Here is a 20,727-nt window from a genome sequence, read left to right as displayed (position 1 = left end):
GGTTTTCACCAAAGACGGTCTCCATTCACCCAGGAGAGCCGGCATTTTGTGCGTCTGCAAAGATTCTCTGAGCAGGAGCAGCTTGTAAGAAGCGAGCCTTTACAGCAGCTTCGATCACAGGGTGTCTTGATTAAATAACTATTAACAGCTGCTACTGTGACCTGAGGGACGCAGTTACACGCTTTGAGATTTGCCAATCACACGAGCTTTTTAAAAAAAATAAAATAAAAATACACTTGAAGCGTGAAACGCAACGTGTTAATCTTTGTCTAGAAGATATATTCTGATGATCAGCAATTGAAAAATATTTAGACATAACAATATTTCGAAATATTTGATTAGCATCTGTGCACAACCTTACAAGTAGAATAGCCAAACAAATTATCTAAATTTCATTCATCTAATTCATGCACCTGTGCCAGTCAATTAGAGTAAATTATTAATAGCCAAAAGTCCCATGTTTCCAATAAACTAATCACTAAACTCAAGCCACAAATTAAGTTTCAGGGTTGAATTTTCAATATGTTTAGTAGCATGTTTTGATGATATATATATATTGTAGATGGTGGGTCTTCACAATTTTACATTGAGGAACATTTTTTCTGAAATTTTTCAAGAATTTGTAGACAGTTTGTCAACACATTGGTGAAACCCTGCTTCTTACATATAAAGCTCTAAACGTTCAAGCTCCATCACATCTAAAAGACCCCACAGGGCCATATCATCCCAGTAGACCATTTCAATCTCTGAATGCAGGCCTACTTGTGGTTCCCAGAACTTCCAAAGGTAGAATGGGAGGCAGAGCCTTTAGCTATCAAGCTCCTCTCCTGTGGAACCAGCTCCCAGTTCAGTTTTGGGAAGCAGAAACCCTCTATTTTTATGTCTAGGCTTAAAACCTTCCTCTTTAATAAAACTTATAGTTAGTTATAGTCATGCTGCTATAGGCTTAGACTGCTGGGGGACCCACGCCCTGATGCACTGAGCTCTTTTCCTCCTTTCATACGTCTCTCTTCTCCCCACATTTATTTGTCACAGCTGTATGACATTAACTTGTCTTCTCTCTTCCATAGTTGTCTGTCTCCCTGTCTTTGTCCCTTTCTGCAGGTGTTCCCACCTTTGAAGCTGTGTGTTTTCCAGTGTGCAGCTACTGGTCCTACCAACATGCCCGATGTTTTGTTCTTGCTTCTTGTTGCTCTTTTCTTTTCTCTCCACTTTCCACTCACCCCAACCGGTCAAGGCAGATGGCCACCCCCCTTGAGCCCCCTTCTGCTGGAGGGTTCTTTCGTTAATGGGAGTTTTTCATCTCCACTGTTGCCTAGGTCTTGCTCAATGGGGGAATTGTTGGGTTCTCTCTATACATCTTTATAGTCTTGACTTTATTATGTAAAGTGCCTTGAGATGACTTTGCTGTGAATTGGGGCCATATAAATAAAGTTGAAATTAAATTAAAATTGAAAGTTCTCCACCCAAACTCATCTGGTACTTGGTTCTGTTCTTTTTGTTTTTTAATCGTATATTCATGTAATAGTAATGTGCGATTCAGTCTTTATATATTTCATATAAACGCTAAGTGAAAACAAAAGCAGGGAACTGACTCAAGACACCTTGGAATGAGTTTGTCTGACTTGAAACATTACTGAAATCCACCTAAATATATCGTCTCAACTTTGAACAACAAAATAAAACAAAGTCTCTACCTTTGATACAACTTGATATATAGCTACAACTTATTATTCCACTGTCTCTAAATAGGGTTGCAAACAATCAGTGCAGCACACTTTTCCTGTAGTCACTTTGTTCATGCGTGTGACATAATGCAATATACCAATGTCTGGAACTAATTATCCATACTCTTCATATTCTTTTCTCCCTTTTTCCCCATCAGGGAGTGAGTGACTACCTTTTTGCAAACAGGCATTCTCCACTGTGTAAACCCAGTGACCCCAGTGGCAATATCAGACTGGTAAATCCAAAAGGAAGGGAAAAAAGGTTGTACATTCGGTTACTAACATACTGTAGAATGTAGGAGACATCCTGTAAAATAGAAAAAGATGAGCAATGTGTCAGTCAGCAATGACTGAGTTAATGGTAAAACCAATAAAATCTTTACATGTTTTTGATAAACGTTAAGAGAACAAACAGTGTCTGCTTTCACATTGTGAGAAGGTAAATCTCAATAGTTTACAAGTCAGTAGTGAAGAAAAATACAGAAAGACCAGTTCAGTTTTGTATACTTTGTTTACTTTCATTTTGGATGAACAGACATTACTGTGTGCATACTGCACTGATGGAAAGTTACAAGCTGTCCTTCGGTTTTCTCCTCTGATCACCATCACAGTGCAGCTTCTTATTAACATTTCATATCATCTACACTGAACTTTATCTGACCCATGCTTCAACCAATGAAAAGTAGCATGTGCAAAAAGACACTTTTTGTTGAAGATTTGATCTGACTCAGGTCAGTAATCTGCAATTTGACTGATTGTTACTGATATAGTAAATTAGTCTCTTTCTTTCTTGCTGACACACAGAAAAAACACACTTGATTATACCACAATTATTATTTACATAAAACCCAGCTTTTGAAAGCGGCAGTAGCAGAATTAGCAGAATAATGTACAAAGCATTTCCCTGATTCGTGCATATTTTTTGTCCACATATTGATACATGGAGTGTATGCAGCTGTAGCAGTGATTGCAGTCATCTTGGTCAGGTCATTTATAGTAGGGTCTAAATCCCAATTTGTATTTTGTGTGATCTGCACAAAAAACAGCTATATAACAACTATAAGTCACATTAGGCAGGTTTAATACGGCGTGAAGGTCAAAAGTTTAAAAAACAAGTTCGGATACGTTGCAATGCAGTTTCAATATGTTCATACTATTAAAAGCAATGATTGTTAATCTAACCTGAAAAAACTCCAAAAATGTGCTCTACTTGATAAAAGTACAAATGAAAATGTGTTTATGATGTACAAAACAAGATAGAAATATTATAAAAAGAAAGAATGTTGACTCAAAACACTACTGCATGCAATTGTTCAACATTCAAGAATACAAAAACAGGGGTTTTTCTTTATTTGGGAAAATCATATTTTATGTCTAATCAGGAAAGATATGGATGCCAGATATACCCATTTAGTGTCACAAAATGAACAAAACAGTGCTTCCTGTTGATGTATGGAGGCAAGAAATCAGGCTGTTCCTGTGTTCGGTCATGAGTTTTCCAATGTTGCGTGCTCATATAGACAAACAGGGCTCAAAGTAGCTCTGAAGACCATGGAGGCAAATGTTTTGAGCTGACCTCTATGACCTCATTTATAGGGAATGTCTGTGTAATTCAAGCATCAGAGTAATTGCACTGTTGGGCTAGATGTGTACAAAAGTCATTGTAGATAAATAGCTGAAAAAAGTCCTCACTGCTCCTCTTCACAAAGGCAGAGAGGCCACAACCAACTACGTGTGGCACGAGGCAGTGACATGTCCTTGCCTGCAGGTAATCAAGAATTATAATGCTGGTCACTGTTGGGAAACCATGTTGCCTTTTACAAACTTGCGTGGCTCACTCCTGTCTGCTGGCAGAACTCTACAGGTCAGGGCGAGGAGGAGGGCGGGCAGGTGGAGGGGCTCGCCCTGGTGGAGGTCCATGTGGTAGAGGTGGCAGGGAGCCAGTTGGCGAGGCAGAGAGAGGGGGGGTGGGAGGGAGTGTTGCAGGGGCTGGTATGTGTAGAGCAGTTGGAGGAAGAGCCCGGTTGGGAGGCGGCGTGTACGGCGGAGGAGTGATGGAGGTGGGAGGAGGTGTTGGAGGCAGCGCTGGAAGAGTGGAGGAGGAGAATGACGGAGAGCAGCTGGGAGTGGGTGGGAGGGTGCCCTGTGGTGGAGGTGGACTCGTGTTGGGAGGGTTGTAGATGGGACCTGGGTGGTGGTTGTAGTTAGGGTAGTGAGCAGAGGGAGACTTTATGCGGGTGAAGTTTATGCATTTGCCCTGAAATTTCAAAACAGACCAGATTTTACAAGAGACAACGACAAGAAACTAAAATGTACTGACTATTTCACTTATGACGTTGTTTATAGATGTTTTATAGATTTTGGGGCCAAAGTAACATTTACCATTTTAAAGACTTTGACAACTTCTAATTAGATATGCAAGCAAAGAGCAGTGGCGTGTTCAGGAGCAGTCAGGAGGATGCTGTAGTTTATCACCATTATCACCATTATCTGATTGACATTAAACTCATATTTCACACATACCAGACCAAACCTAAAATTAGATATGAAATGTTTTTAAATATTATTGAAGTGCTGTGAAGGACCTTTGTGTCATTTACATTACGAAAAAATTGTTAGCATATCAAAAAACATTCAAACATTTTAGCGTATTTGTTTGGAAATTAGGAGCTTGACACTTTTGCTTGAAGAACTTTGCTTTTTAAACCTTAGAGAGAAAAACACACATTTCCTGCGAGCTGGACAATATAAAAATTTAATTTGTTCCTTTCTGTTACAGACTGGCGCCTACAACAGAAGACACCGTGACTGGCACAAATGGAAGTTTTGCCCCTTTTTCTGCCAGCACACATCTACAGGACTGTGTTTTCATGGCAGCAAACTTTAAAATTTCCTGTTACTCACAATCACAGCTTTAGCTATGTGTCTATGCTGTACTCAGCGGGACGAGTTAACCTGCCACCACTGGCCCTGCTCCAGACCAAAGTGGGGTTATGCATGATTCCAGTCTTCTGGTATTGTTTTTCAGCGAAACAGCCCCGGAGCAGCTGCACTAGGGTGATCAGGGATTTACAGTGGTCTGATCAGGAGCGACAGCTATGCTATGCAATAAAAATGATGCATGGCGCAAGAAACTCAGCTTACATTCATTTATGCGTTTAATGGCCCTGAATATCATGGAATATTGTATCTTGTGTAGTTACAGAGCTGACATAAATATATGTGATAAGATTAATGTGGCTGGTGAGGAGTTTTTGCTTCGCTGTGTTTTATCCTAGTTTGATCCTCTCAATAATTATTAAAAGTGCTATATGCCTGAACTATATGCCACGTTACAGGAATCTAACTGGAGTTTCTCTCAGGCAGGCAATTAGATCAACTGGCCTCCACCCTCCCACCGCTGCATTAGTTTAGAGGAAGTTATAAAAGCATGGCTTTAAAAAGGGACTCCTAAATGCAACCAGAACAAGTTTGTTTACTGGAAACCATCAAGTGTAATGGGACCTTATTTTGCAGAGCACTAATGTAGCGCTTTATAGTGAGAAGGACTAACTTGTACACTCCTAATAACTGAGTGGTGTGTTAGTTGCACTTACTGTACTGGAAACAAATGAGTACTGTATCCTTGTCAATAGAATTCAAGTGCCGGTGATATTGTTCAACTTTGAGTGTAGCAAGGTGACTTAGTCCACCTTAAATATTGATTTGTCTTTAGTAGGCCTCATGTGTAGCTTCCCATGCTTTAGTGTATGACTAGGCTGTGAATTCCCTCTGTCTACTGTACCTTCACTGCATGTTACCTGGAGGATCTCACCGTGAGTAAACTACTGAGTGTGCGTTATAAAGGAGAAGTTAATGACGAAGCTATTTCAGGCACAGCAGATCATTATGATGTCTCTGTTGCATTTGAATTGTATTTGATTTGTATTCCAACTGTAATAATATCAACTTTTCTGTCACCCGATTCAAGTTTTATCTTCTAATAGTAGTCTTTTTTAAAATCTTAACCATTCAAAGTGAGTTTCTTTCTTCACACAAATGAAACTCAAAATTATACATTACAAGATAAACTAGCAAACAATATATATTTTGCCCATTGTTTATCTGATTTGAAACTAAACCCATACAGTAAGTATTGGTATAAATGAATCGTACAAACACTATAATTGAACGGTATCCAGCCAACCTGCTGCTGAATGATGCTCACACTGAGTTAAATCTTAAGAATGTATTGCCTGCACCCTCACATCAAAGTGAAATATTGCATTAATCTAATGCATATTTCCAGATTTTCAGCGTGGTATACAGCAGTTTCTATTTTCCAGTTTCTAAATCCATGAATCATGGTGACACAGGCATAATTTAATCCTCTCAGATGAGCTTTATAAGTGTCAAAGGAGCTGTGAAACCCTGTGGAGATTTGTTAAAATAGTAGCAGCAGCTGAATTAACAAACTGTAGATTACACAAAATGATAAAGACTATAAATAATGCTAAATATATAAGTGCATAATTAGCAAGATAAGGAGTTTACACATTTTTTAAAATCACGAGGCTAATGGTCTTTTTCAGTCTTACTCAGGGAGGATGTGTATATAAATTCCCCCAAACTCCTATTTATTAGCCCTTTGACATGCCACAGTCTCAGACTTACAGTACATGTCAGCAGGCAAAATTAAAGGACAACCACCTCTCACCCCCTACTACAGCTGGCCTTTGAGGAATTACATTTGGGTTTTTCTAATGACTTCACCAGATGCCTTTACATTGCAGCACACTGCAGCCAGACACTGAAAGTCAGAATCCACCTCCGTGCACACTTTATTGCTCACAGCTGCACTATTTTCTCAACATTTTCAGATACAAAAGACTCTCCCTGTTTGTCCAGGCCTTACGTCAGTCAATGAAATACAGGTTGATTTCTGCTGCATGTTTTATTCCTACGTGTGGAGCATTTATGTTGTGTTTACCTTGTCACCTGGATGGGGTCTCATTACAGACACACGGTCATAGCCTTTTCTTAAAAGCACCCACAATGCATCCAGTTTGCTCTATGGAAACAGAGGATTTAAAACATTGTTACAGTTATGTTACATAACTTTCATTATCAACGAAAAAAAACAAATCATTCTTGACAAGAAACTTAATCAGGGCTCTGGCATGAACCCTTTTGTTTTCTCTCCCAGGCACACAGTAATAAAATGACCAGTATTGTCTTTTCTACACGCATTTCACAGTGACAAACTGAAATGTTTTCACTTCATTGTGAAGTGGCTCTGAATACTTTTTAAACAGAGCAAATACTTTGAGGATAAGAGCAGACAATACAGCTGTTTTTCATCACAAAACTGCTGGCTGTGCAGACCTGCTCCCTGGAGGTCAGTTCAACAGAAGTCTGGTTTCTATTATCAATCCCCTGCTGACTGGCAAGGTTTTGGAAGGAGTCCTTTAACCCCATGCTGGTCGCAGAGGAAAGGTATGTGTGCCAGTAGTCACCTAAGTATTATTACCCAAACACATCTCATGCCACTTCCACTGTGACATTTTAATCATACTATTACTTACACATTCTCCAGCAGATTAACATTAATAATATGCAGCACATGTTGTAGTTTAAGCGTACACATGCTAAAAGCTGAAGAAACTCTATCCCAGCAGAGCTATTATACAATAATGAACACTTTTCCTAAAAAACAAATGCCAACAGAGCTACAGCCGCATATGGTTTGAACAAACATCCTACAGAATATCCACTATTTCTTAGTTTATATGTTAAAACAGGAAACTTATTAGACCTCACTGTTTGCTATTTTTAGTATTCAACAATAAAATTTGAAAGAGCATCTGCAGACCAGACAAAGTTCCTTCTGGCTGCTCGCTCAAGTACCTTGATGGGTGAGTACCACGTCCGTAGCCCTGGAGGTTTGTGCATGCCGTTGTTGAGAACACGGGCGCGGGGAGGAACATACTCCTGCTCAGGCATCTTCACTTTTGCATTTTTGGCCTTCTCCAGCTTTGCTCCTTCCTCAGTGGAGCCTTTCTCTCCCCAGCGAACCTTACAATAAGGAGTCAGAAATTTATGATGGAGGCCCACACACATACACACACACACACTTTAATAAAAACAATGCAAAAGATTGGCATTTGAAAGTGTGGCATTTCATTATGTCAGCAACAATGGGTGACATCTTATCCGATTACTTTTGTGTTCCTCACCTCCATCCTTTTGATTCCCCCAACTCCTCTTCCTCCGTAATAGGAGGCATCTACAGTTGGCCATTTCTTCTTAGGGGCTTCCAAGTCCTCTTCATCCTATGGGAGAGGGACAGGAAGTTGGTTTTATTGTACCATACAGTATTTAATAATGTACCACATGACAAGCTAACGAGCTACAGTTACAGGACAATAAATAAGTAAATTACGCTTGATTTGTTTTAAAAAATCCAAATGGTGGTGGGTGTAAATTACCTATAACTGGTCACCAGACAGTTGATGTAAAGTAAATAACTCTCTGTCTACACTTCCCATTCCATCTCCAGCCCTCAGTTCTGTCCCTTTAGCACTGGCTGTTAGATCAGAGGAAATTCGAAAGCCCACTGGCAAGCTTGTGATGTTTCAGCTCTTTAATACACCCTGTCTGACTCATAATCTACCAGGATGTCTCTCTCTCTCTCTCACACACACACACACACAGTGTAGCCTGAACTGGATAGGCCAAAATGAAGGCTGAAAGATGTCTTTGAGCCATTTGAGTGTGTTTTTGACATAGATTTACGAGTTCAACCTTTAATTGGTGCAAATAAATGCAGCCTGTCCCACAGTTGGATGCTACTTTGCAATTTTATTGCACTGTGTTTTTGAAGCAGACAAAATGAAATTCATAAATAACAAAAATGTTTTATTCAAAATTATGGGAAATAATGATATTATTCAGTTTATTATTTAAACGCAGTGATATTAAAATAGCCCCAAATGAATTGATTAAAACACATTTATTAAAGTCACAACACAAACTTTTTTAGTTTGATTTGGTTAGTTTTCAAAAGTCAGGGTTATATTGTTACAGTTGGTTAAAAGGTGTTACATCATGAATGAATGATGAATGACTTTATCGTCTGATTGTCCGTAAATTAAACAATTACTTATTATTTATTTATTTTTCTTTAGTTTTCGAGAGAAGTGGAGATGAATCAGCTCTTACCGAACTCTCCTCCACAGGTGGGGGTGGGGGTTCGTGGATGATCTGTAGGGGAAAAACACAGACTACATTAGAAGAAGAAGAAGGAGTATGTTGGTACAAATCGGAAGATAACAGACGCAAGAATCAGAATTGATTTTTATATAATCTGCATGTCAGAGTAATGTGTTTCCTCTGTGCAACAAGATGGTTACACAACAACAAAAGGCTGAGGAGCTGTTTTTTCCTACTTACAAGAGCAATGCACTGACCTAGAAATCTGCTCTCCAGATTGTTTGGCCTGAGGTTGCTTATTATGAGAATAGAAAAGTAAAAGACTCATAAATACTGCATTTTTTGCCCTTATGTTCAGTGTGGAGAAATGTTGTTCCTAAATGCTTATACTTTTTTGTTTTTTCTTAATCTATTTATTTCTGTGTAAAACATTATACAGCTACAGCAATGCATGACTGCGTACAAACAGAATGTATTTTAAAGCATGTATAGTTTGGTTTACATAACCTTATGCCTTTGCATGCAGCGTTACACCACACACCTTTTCACTAGTGTAAAAAAACAGTTTCTTTTACATTTAATACACTTAGAAAAGTAATTCTCATCTTTTTCCTGATGTTTCCACACAAAATGATTTTTCATGACAGCACATCGTCATTTTCCTAAACAGACTTGCAGCACAGAGTTGATTTAACAACTAAATGAACAGGAACAGAATAAGTAAAGGGAGGGACCGCCATGCTGTAAAAGTTGACATCTTTCTCTGGCGATTCTCAGCTTTCCTGTTTCCAGTGTTGGAAACATCGGGGTGAACTTTGTGGAGACTGCATTAGAAGGGGTAAATATAAATTTGGACAAAAAGCAGCTGGTAACAAAAACTGAAATTGTGTGATTCTGGCAATTTGACCACTGTCTAAATAATGGCACAAACATTTGTTTTTGCAGACCGATTTCCATTTCTGTACTATATCCAAAACAGATGACAGTCATAAAAATATTTTCTGTTAAACCTTTTGTTTCTGGTGAATTATCTTGATCATAAAAATCTCATACTTAAACTGAGATACCAGCTTACAACATATGTGGGTTTTAGTTTCCACATCACAAGCTGGAAATGATTTAGTCATTACTGATGAAAGACTTTTCTCCAGTTCCAGGTAAAATACAGAGGGACCAGTGAGAGATGACTCTTGGAGGTCAACTACTGTGACACTGGGAAGCACAAAGTATTGCAAAAGCGGTACAATACATACTCCTGGGGGCCTTGACTTTTTTTGGTTTGTTGCCTAAATTCAGTTACTTGCATCCGAGACTGCTACAGTACACACCCTTTGTGACTCAGCCCCCAACATTTTCACCATGGGAATGCTGTTTAGGTTAAAATGATGCCTTGATCCAGACGAGACAGATATTTCCTTCTTACCCTCAAGCAACAGTACAGCATTTTTTTTTTAATGTTTGAAACCATCTAACATTCAAAGAAAAGTGGATCAGAAGCTGTTTGCATAGCAGCATGTGTGCACGTTTCTACAGCATTAGTGCTTTCAAAACTCACCACGGTGCAGCAGAGAGGCCAGAACCACCAGAGAAGTGCCAAGACCAGAAGCAGCATCAGGATGAGCAGAGCTATGGCCAGGATGGTCCCATCAGACTGTGACAGAGACAGACACATCAATACAGACTGTCTGTATATGCAGAGCACTAAATTAATGTAAAAAACTTCTCCTGGCAAAATGCTTTGTGCAGGAAAGATGCTTTGTCTTCCATGGAATCAACACTTAAAGTGATTCAGCTGACATAGAAATACTTTTATTCTACTGAAATGGACCCTGAAAGAATGCAGTTTTACTGCAAAAAACTGTTGTGTTACTATGTTGTACTCACACAGCCCACAGTGGTAATTGTGACCGAACTGGAGATAAAACTAAGGCCTTCATTCATACTGACATAAAGATTGGCTGCCCTGGAAAAAGAAAAAGAAAAAAAATATCTCAGCTGTCACTTAAATGGTGCCTTGGAAAAACAGTAAACAGTGTCATCTGAGACCTCACATTTAAATAAAATACAGGACTTACATCCCTTCATCTTGAAGCACTGGTGCTGGGCAGAGAAGATATGTATCTTCTACAACCAAAGGTTTCACCACTAGAGAAGCCAAGGGAAAGGGATCATGAAAAACAGCAGCAAAAGCATCCACTATTCCAATCTTTTGAAAACAGTCCTTATTATTCACCAACACACAAAGCCAGGAAGTTTTACAATTATGACTTAATCATGACATACATCTTTCAGATTAAGTCAGTGTTTAGCCTGGTTACAATAAGATGAATTTATCGACTGATCAACACCACCTGACTTCATTTGAGTCGACATTATTCAGCAGAAAAGGAGGGGAAACAACACATGCTCTCAGAAGTTGATGATGTCTTTCAATGTAACTCCATTATCAAAGCAAAGCAGGTTCTTCAAAACAAGTCAGTTGTTTCCCGTTTGAAGAAGCCGATTATAATTCAGACAAAATCTAGGTCTTTTTCCTTGTCCAGCTGGCTTTAAGGCAAGTGGCTTCAGCAAGCTTTGTCGCCCAAGCCTGTCTGTTTATGCTGGCAGGGTGAAGCATACCCCAGAACTGAGGAAATCAACACAAGCAGTCACATAGGACGCGGCTGCTCTTGCCTAGAAACACCATGCAAAACCGAGTCGAGGGTGGAAATCAACTTTGCCAAAAACAGCTCAGAGCAAACAGAAACAGGGCCAGATATGGTCCCACTCAGAGTTCATCTCTGCACCCACCTCGCACCCCTAATGGCCTCACACTATTAAAGCAAGACAAAAAGGACAAACTACAGAAATGTCTGGTAGAGCACAGATGGGACCTAATTTTCTGCGGTCAAAAGATTTCCACAGTTTGAAAACTCTGACGATAAAAATGCTGGCAAGTCCATGATTAGTTGGACTGCTTACACCCTAAGTGCCGAGAAAGGTCATGTTTTACTGTTGAGTGCAGACAAGTGCAACGAGTTCATCTTTACCTGTAAATTATATGGAATTATTGCTTAAGATGGAAGAGCGTTCTTTGGGATGTTCTGTTGGCAAGTTCAATGCACAGCAGATTGTGGGAAAACAGTTTATTTTACTTCTTGTGGAAATTTACTTTAGCTTATTAGGGTTAGTTGATACTATAATTGAGAATAGTTTAAATATAGTGTTTAGGAAACATGTTTCTTTGTTTTCATGCCAATAATATTATGAGAAGATCAATTTATCCAGACATTTTCTTAACTGGAAATGGTGACTGCCAGAACTCACTGTGGCAATCAAACACTGTCTATTATATTCTGCTACTTCGGTTTCAGTACAAGGTAAACACAGCATAAACACAGTTTGTGAGTTCAGAGGTGAAAGTGGAAGTGGAAAGTGAACGATTTGCCACATGTCTATTTTTTACGTGTAGTCTCTAGTTCAGTGTTGCTGTCTACATCTGTCACACAAAAAATGGATAGCTTAGGACAGAACCTGCCAAGCCCCAGTACACCTGACTGTACTTGCTGCTACTTTTTCCTGGAGACACGAACCTATCCACTGATTCATCTGCTCAACACATGTTAGTCGCATATTGCTGCTTTCCCCTTTACCATTTCACTGTATTTAGCAAATTACGTAACAGATCTGGAGCAGTGCATTCTGCAAGGGCAAGTGATAATCCTTTACAAGAAATGGCTTTCCTCAGAAATCACACTTTTATCTCCAGGTCAGATAATGTGGCCCAATTACGTTCACTTAAAGTTCTATTACTCCCGATGTGAAGTAAACACGTTCCAGGACATTGTGTCCAAACAGTCTTCAGAAATGAATGATTCTGGATAATGAATATAGTCATACAAAATAATTGGTGTGAAATAATTGTACTCAAATTGTTTTCATAACCGCTGACATTCTGCAGGAAGTTGGCTCTTATGTCATGCAAAAACAAGAATGACTGAATGATTATTAGGTAAAAACTGAGAATACATTTTTTACTTGCTACAAGTACTGCATGTGTGCTAACATGTGTACATATACCCACAATATACATTAAAGAGAATAAATACAATGAGAATATAGAAAAGATGGTTAACCATAACGCAGCATCAAAATGGACCGCTTGAATCAAAACAAAACCAAACAGAAATTGACGGTTGGGAATTTTACTGACAAAAAGTTAGTTAAGATGAGGTTTGATTAGGTGGATTAATATGGGCACGGAAGTGCCATCAGGTTAAAAAAGAAACACATCTATTTATCTCTTCTGCTTCACACGACCAGCCTTTTTATTTGTTTCTCAACACTGGTGATTTTTCTGCTTTGTAATTAAATAAGCAGCTCCTGCAGCTACTATGATATGCATGGTGGGAAGTGGGTTTTAACAACTACAACAGCAACCCACTAATAAAGACCACAGGGAAACTGAATGTATCCTTTCTTCTGCCTTGTGTGTGATCCTGTTTCTCCTGTATCTCTTGTTTCTGGCTCTTTTCCAGGTTGCAAATACACAACATGTATTGTTTCAAACAAAAAGCATGAACCCAGTGACACCAGCACGGCTGCTTGTTTGATCAAAGCCTATTCCAGCTGTGATGACAGACTTGGGGTTGACTTTTGGGAATCTCAGTTAGGTGTGCCAGAGATATGTTGCAATAGCTTGCTCACTTTTATTTACATTAACCAAGCAATCAGTTTTGAACACCAGTGCAAACAGACCATGTAGTGCATTGGTTACCGTGTTGTTCCAGCACTACTTACTTTTAGTGAGAGTGTCATTGATTAGGAAGCTACAGAGGACTTTATCAACGTTTCGGGCATGAAGGAAGCCATTGCCTTTCACTACCACCTGGAAGGACTCTGGGTGAGGAGAAGAGAAGCACAAATATCACATTAACAACTGAAAATAACTTTAGAATTGCTCCACTTGAACCATTTCCACAAATCCAACACACGCCATGTTGACATTTCTTGACAATGACAAAAATATTGTCTTGTATAAAAGGCTATTATTTGTGTCAAAATGCTGCAGCTTATATTGACACATGGCATGTGTTAAATCATTCTGGACCACTAAAGATATACTGTGGGCGGTATGGCACTGACAAGCTTGTTTACAGGATTTACTTTTGAGCATGCCAAGACGTGAATCTTAATTATTTTACCTCCCGCACATATGCTAGAAGGCTCGGCTGCCAGGATCTCAATACAGGACTTCTTCAAAATCTGAGGAGAAGAAAAGACGACAGCGTGCTCACCAATGCAGCCTTCTTATGGTGCCAGTATATGTTTAAATATACAAATTTCTGCTCAAAGATTCATTATAATTTCAGGATATTGTTTGGTGACAGCTATCTGCTTTTTGAAATGCGGCAATCGCCTGCAAACTACCTGATTTTAGCCACCACAATGACATTTATCTGCCCATTCAGTTGAGTTATGCCACTGGGGTCTTTGAACTTCAAGCCATGTATCATCATTTGATGTATCTGTCATGTGTGCAGACTGATTCAGGACCATCCATTCAGCTCACATAAATAAAAACCAGCAAGCGTCAGTTTGCTCTTAATCTGCTCCAGATGACAGTCAGCTGCTTGACCTTTGACTCGACAATACTCCTATGCCAGTGACAACAGGCCTTTACAATGAACTGCTTTGCATTTCTCAAGCTAGTGGATACACAAATTTAAGTCAACACCACTGAGGTGAGGGCCTAAGAGAAACAGCCCACACTTTGATCATGTTTGGCCAGACGTCAGTCCCACTGATGAAAAGCAGGAAAGTTGCAGCAGGTTTTCCTAGAATTCTGTCCTTGGCCGAGCCCTCTTCATACTTTAAGCCATTTTTGTCTTGTTTCCTATGTGACATTTAATCACTGTTGACAGATGTGATGAGAAGGGATGGTAGAAGCCACTTAAAGTCCACGAAAGCAGAGAGCTCACTGTATCACATCTGAAAATGTTTTTCAGCAAAGTCGAAATTCTTACCGAATCAATGACCCCTTGCAAGGCCTCAAATCCATCATTCACAGGGAAGACATGGTCCTTACTGTCAGCAATCTTTGCCAACTATAGGGGAAACAAGTAATTACAAAGTGCACATTAATTCAAGTGTTTGTTTGATTCCAGTCATGCAGTCATCCAGTTGTCCAAAGAAATTTATTTAAAACTCCCTGCTGAACAGAGGAACAGGTACAGACAAGAACACACCTGTGTCTCATTGAAGTCCTTCACCCCCACGCAGTAAACTGAGGCACCCAGACTTCGGGAGCGATTCGCCTGTCAGGTATGCACACAGTTTCACATCAAAAACAGGAAGAAGCTCAACACCTGGATTCAATTACACCTCTGCATTTCACAACATCTTCCAAAACATGGTAAAAAAGGTTTTGTTTTTCTGTCCTTAACAAGGAGTTGGGCAACACCAGGTTCCAAATAAAAAATATTATTCAGGGATCATGTGACAATAGAAAGGCAGCATTTCAGGCTACTGGGAACAGCAGCCTTACTTTGTATTGTCAACATGTATCATAGAGTACTCCAAGCTCATTAAAGCCTCCAGCTTTAGCACACATTCACCTATAGTGCCTGGCCAATCTGAGGAGCAAATAAATCATTAGATCCCACCACAGATGTGAGGAGAATTACTGGGCTTGGATGTATAAATCTGACAGATGCTTTGACCCCATTTTTTCCGGTCTAGGATCAAAGTGATGATCTGCTGAGAGGGTTTTATCTGGTCTATTACATTGACAGTTTATATTTAACCAAGTTATAGTTTGTTTGACCCATTTCGCCCCTTTTTATTTTCCTCACCTCTCTCTCAGCATAGTAGAAAAGATCCTCATGCAGTTCTCCATCTGTCAGCGCTATGATGACACTGGCAGTGCGATAACCTGCAGACAGAAAGAATGACATCACTTGTGCTCACTCAACATGTCCCGTGATCTACTAACTATGATTAACTGTGCAGCAATATTAAGATTACTACTATTTGGTTGTCATGCAAAATCAAATCATTTTTCTGATTGCTCAGTCTAATTTGTAATTATCTGTATGCACAATTAGGAATCAAAGTTTTCAGTTTCAGAATCGCCTCTCAAAATACTGTGTCTCGGAATAAGTCCACTTTTGCCTATATGCTGTGTCACCAAACCTGAAAACTGTTGTATCGTTGTATGTGGTAGCAGTGAGAGGGAGAGTGTAAGAAGAATAAGTTTTACCTTTTTAGTCTGGATAATTTGTAAAACCCTGAAGGAGTAAAACTGTCACTTATTAAGATAAATATACATTCTAAAAAATCCAATTCATGTGTCATAAAAATAGTATAGTTCTTTTAAATAGCATTTTAGCCATCTTGCAAACATGTTAGGTTTCCTTCAGGTTGGGAACCCAGAGTGATACTCCTAGTGAGTCACACATTCACAACAGCTTTGGTTCATCCTGAACATTACAGTACACCAGAAACAATTTTTTTGTGTTAGTCCAGGCAAAAAAAAAGTAATACACACCTTCAGTGTTTCCATAGTAAATCTGCTCACTGGCCTGTGAAAACAGAAAAGCGGCACTGACACAGTAGACTATCTGCTGAATCTGGCAGCATGCAGTGAGTGAAATACCTCCATCCTGCTCTAATACAACAGCCATTTAGTGCTCTGGACTGTGTGGTGTTTGTTCTGGCAGCAGCGCAGAGATAAAGCGGATGCCAGGTTGGAGTTGGACATGCAGAGGCCGCTCACCCTCAGGATGCCCTCATGCATGAAGGTGTCTCCCCCCGGATGAACCCTTCGGAGCTCCTCCAGACCTTTACGAATGCGTTCCCTAAGTAGACAAGGTAATGCGTATTGTTGATAATGTGATGTAATTGCAAATATTTATTTTGTCAGATTCAATTGTGAAAATACCTAAAGACTAAAAACCAGGCACTACAGGGCGCAGTAACAGAATAGTTTCCTTGAGGCCAGTATTTGCAGAAAATACTTGCAATATGTAACAGATGAATAAATTGAAACAGTTCTGATGCCACGCAGATAGACAGGAAATTAGTTCTTTGCAGAGTAAGATATAAGGGAAGCAATGAAACAGCGAAATGATTTTGTGGCTTGTGGGCCTCTGCTGAGGAAAGATTATACACATAAACTGCCCACAATGTTTCAAAAACTACATGATGAAGTAGCAGTAGTAGAATAGTCCAGACTGATGACACTATAGTCAGCAAGGGAAAGTATCTAACCGTGTGTGATCCATGTCCACATCTGGTGTTACATTAATTCTTTCAAGGCTCGATGAAAAAACAAAGGTTTTAAAGCTGTTTTGAGATCTGCACCCACCTGTCTTCTGTCAGGCTCATTAAGATCCTTCCCTCAGTGGAGAACACAATGAAGGACATCCGCAACTGTGGGCTGGGGGAATAGAAAAATATCCTCGTTTAGACCTTCTCTATATCTTGTTACATGCTTTCCCACATACACTTGATGACACAATTACGTTGTTCTTTTTTTTTTACCTTATGAATTTATGAGCTAGATGTTCAACAAAGTGGTAGATTTCTGTCCAGTGATTCTGCACACTCCCAGATCTGGGAAAAGAAAAGCCAGAAGAATGTGACAATGTCTTTTGGTAACTCTGCTCTTTGTCCAAACTAGATGACCTCGTGTCTGTGCTACTGTTTAAGTGCTGTCAAATTAACAATAGAGAATGACCAGATTCTGAGATGCTGGTTCTCTGCATACAAATAGCTAATAGTAGCTCTTCCCCCATCTTACATGTCTAAAATGACTACAAATGATGGACCTTTTTGTGCTTGTTTCACATGTTTGATTAGTTGTTTTGTGTGTCTGTTTGTAATCATATTTTGTCTGTTTGTAGGAATTTTATCCTCTCTGTAGTATTTCTACAATATTTGTATCACATTTTGCTTCTCTTTGTTGTTGTGTTCTATCTCTTTTTTGGAGAACTTGGCATACCTTTCTAGTCATTTTGCACCCATTAGCAGTAGCTTTGCATGGTTTTGTGGTTCAATTTAGTCTCCAATCAACTGATGCCTCCTTGAAGTCATTTTTTAAATGTAATTTTGCATCTCTCAGCAGTCTTCCCCTGACCTTTTGGGAGCCTGGAACTGTGCCTAAACTGTACTCATTTAGTCATCTTTCCTTGGAATAGCCTGCATAAATAAATACTTTCAGCAGTAGAGTGGGTTAACACTGAGGGGTAGCAGTGAATCCTCAGATTGCTTTTAGCACACAACTGCAGTTATGTCAGTGTTTTTGCAGTCAAATAAATGTAACATCCTTAAAGATACAATATTCAACCTATGGGAATCAAGCTACCTGTAGCATGAGACTTAAAATCAATCCTTGATAACCAGTCTGGGTTAGGGACAAACTTACCTCAAAAACCCTTAAAAGCAAATATTTCCATGCTGCTAGTATAGCTGATCTTGGTGTGACAGGAGGCGTCAACAGCACCTCTCGTTGTGGATCATATCTCTACTATAAATATTTTTAAGTCATTTTAAGTATTCCTTGCAGACAAGTCTTTGCTATTGAACTCCAAACTGAACTGTTGTTTTTCACATTTTTACTTGATGTTTTTACTGGATAACAGTCACAATGTACTCTTTGTTTTGCTCTGAAATAAAGATAAAGGGAATAAAGTTTTTCCAATAAAAGAGCTTCTCGTGTATCATCTAATTATCCAACTAGTGAATCTAAAATATCGAGTTGTATCAAGTTAATAAAGAACAGTTTTAGAGGCTTCATGTATCATGTGTCAGTGTTAGTAAAATGTCTTTATTTTTTAATGCCACATTTTGACACTTTTCCCAAAACACCTATTTTTTTCCATTGTTACCATGACACAAGTCCCAGCACAAACAACGCTGCCAACAGGCTGAAACCTTGGAACATCTGGACGTAATTAAAAATTGGCAGTGCAGACATGGAGAAGAGCGGGGAGAGGAAAGGAAACATCAGGCAGATACTGTAAGAGGGCAGTAAGGGCAGGTGGAGGACACCACTGCAAAAAGGACATTTAAGTGGACCAAAGAAATTAAAGGAACAGCTAATGCATTGAATGGCTGACAGTAACATCAATTTGTGTCATAAAGCCTGGCTCACATTAACAATTACTCTTTATTACACCCAATTGCCTAATTTCCCCTCCGAGAAACAGCAGTGTGCCCAGAGTTGGCACTGACATCTACTGTAGAACAGCTGGAAAAACCATCACCATCCTTGAAGGGAGCGAAACCGTGGAGCTAAAAGAGAAAGGGAGCTGGCAGAGTGCAATATTTCAATCACATCTTTCAGATAAGAAAAATGATTAGTCGCAAAAGCTGGAAAATATGTTTGTTGTTGACCTAGTTGGAATACATTTCAGCTTTTGGCGAAGAAGTGAATGTTTTAAGCCAGGCCTACATAAATGTTAATCACCCAGTTACAGTCCAAAAGCAACAGTCTAGGTAGGTTAACTGTCAGAACCAGAGGAGCTGCGTTCACATTTACTTACACGTCCTAGTCAGGAGATCTCAAGTTAACACTGTTTATGTGTAACACTTTAGTTGTGCTGTTTTTACTTGACTCTTGATGAGATTGCTTACAGCCTGTTTAGGTCATTTTGCAATATGTAGAAATTATACTTAGAAATGAAACATGCGTATTTCCTAGATAACTGCAAAGCAATTAAAGGTTAATTTTAAGTTGCATCAAAACATTGGTTGATTTGATCAAGCAAACATTCACTATGGGTTTTCATCCTGAGTCTGAAAGGCTAAAGCTAAAACTTAAAAAAAACTTTAAAAAAACAAGTTAGATAAATGAATTTGGGAGTCCAAACATCCTGTGTTCTAACTGAATTACACTGATCGTTCGTCAATGTTTCTGCATGATATGACACCAGGGGCCATTATGATAACACAAATGATGATGACACCATGAAAACATTTTGGCAGAGCATGACTTCCAATGGGAGAAGCACAAGAACAACATGAAGTCATTAATTTAATGAATGCATTAATGATGATAACACATATAGTGCTGCATTACATCATGATACATCACCATCAGAGAGAGGTGGGTCGAATTTCCATGTATTTTTTACATGAATTGCTTTAACTTTTCAGCAGAGACCATTATATCTGTCTATGCTCTCTAACAGTGGTACTGTAAAGTGTGTCAGGTAACTCACTTGTCCAAAACAAAGTAGAGATCAAAGCCTCCAAAGCACGAGGATGATCCAGCCTGCTGTCTGTCCTGGTTTGGTCCAGCGTTACCAGCCGTAAGAACCACCAGGGCAACACCAAACACCACTGGGAACCAGAAGCTTCCACTCCAGCATGAAGGCATTATTCCAGCTAAGGCAAATCTCATATAGATGAAGAATAAAACCAACAGTAAAAAAAGACTAAATAATAATCCTCCTTGCAGATTCTTTCCTTCAAACCCCCACAGACATCTTCTTCATTGGGAAAAAAAAAATCCAAAGGAAAAGTAGTAGTGAGGGTAATTTACACTTTGAAGAGAAGGGGAGCGAGGAAACATGAGTGTTGTTGGTCTTACTGCTGCTGGGACCTGCTCATCATTGGGACCAACATAGCATGCATAAACATGAGAGGAGCTCTAAAGCCTCCCACTCTCACTGCTGTTTGTTAATGATGAAGCCATGAAACCCGGTGACTCTGTAAGTCTCTGCAAAACTCTCTTAGTTTTCATCTCTCTCTCTCTCTCTCTCTCTCTCTCTCTCTCTCTCTCTCTCTCTCTCTCTCTCTCTCTCAGTGTGTGTCTTTAGTGAAG

The 20,727-nt window shown here is 39.4% G+C and overlaps 1 protein-coding gene across 2 annotated transcripts; it reads right to left on the bottom strand.

The window, feature by feature from the left end:
* Window positions 1-2,271: 2,271 nt before the first annotated feature.
* On the bottom strand, window positions 2,272-20,624 carry LOC137136316 (anthrax toxin receptor 1-like). Of its 2 annotated transcripts, none has more exons than XM_067521569.1 (18): window positions 20,123-20,624; window positions 17,442-17,513; window positions 17,266-17,337; window positions 16,675-16,756; window positions 16,447-16,480; window positions 15,752-15,831; window positions 15,146-15,214; window positions 14,924-15,004; window positions 14,102-14,162; window positions 13,698-13,796; window positions 10,994-11,063; window positions 10,803-10,881; window positions 10,474-10,569; window positions 8,928-8,969; window positions 7,943-8,038; window positions 7,614-7,781; window positions 6,697-6,777; window positions 2,272-3,984 (listed from the first exon to the last, which is right to left on the bottom strand). In XM_067521569.1, the coding sequence occupies exons 1-18, from the start codon at window positions 20,302-20,304 to the stop codon at window positions 3,586-3,588; spliced, it is 1,863 nt and encodes a 620-aa protein (XP_067377670.1). In that variant the 5' UTR covers window positions 20,305-20,624; the 3' UTR covers window positions 2,272-3,585. The 2 variants fall into 2 exon arrangements, with proteins under 2 accessions (XP_067377670.1, XP_067377671.1); XM_067521570.1 differs by lacking the exon at window positions 20,123-20,624 and adding an exon at window positions 19,996-20,019 and having other exon boundaries at window positions 2,274-3,984.
* Between the last annotated feature and the right edge of the window lie 103 nt (window positions 20,625-20,727).

The sequence above is a fragment of the Channa argus genome, chromosome 11, assembly GCF_033026475.1.
Source record: "Channa argus isolate prfri chromosome 11, Channa argus male v1.0, whole genome shotgun sequence".
Taxonomy (NCBI): Eukaryota; Metazoa; Chordata; class Actinopteri; order Anabantiformes; family Channidae; genus Channa; species Channa argus.
Note: the sequence above shows the minus strand (reverse complement) of the source record. Positions and strands in the feature narration are given on the sequence as shown.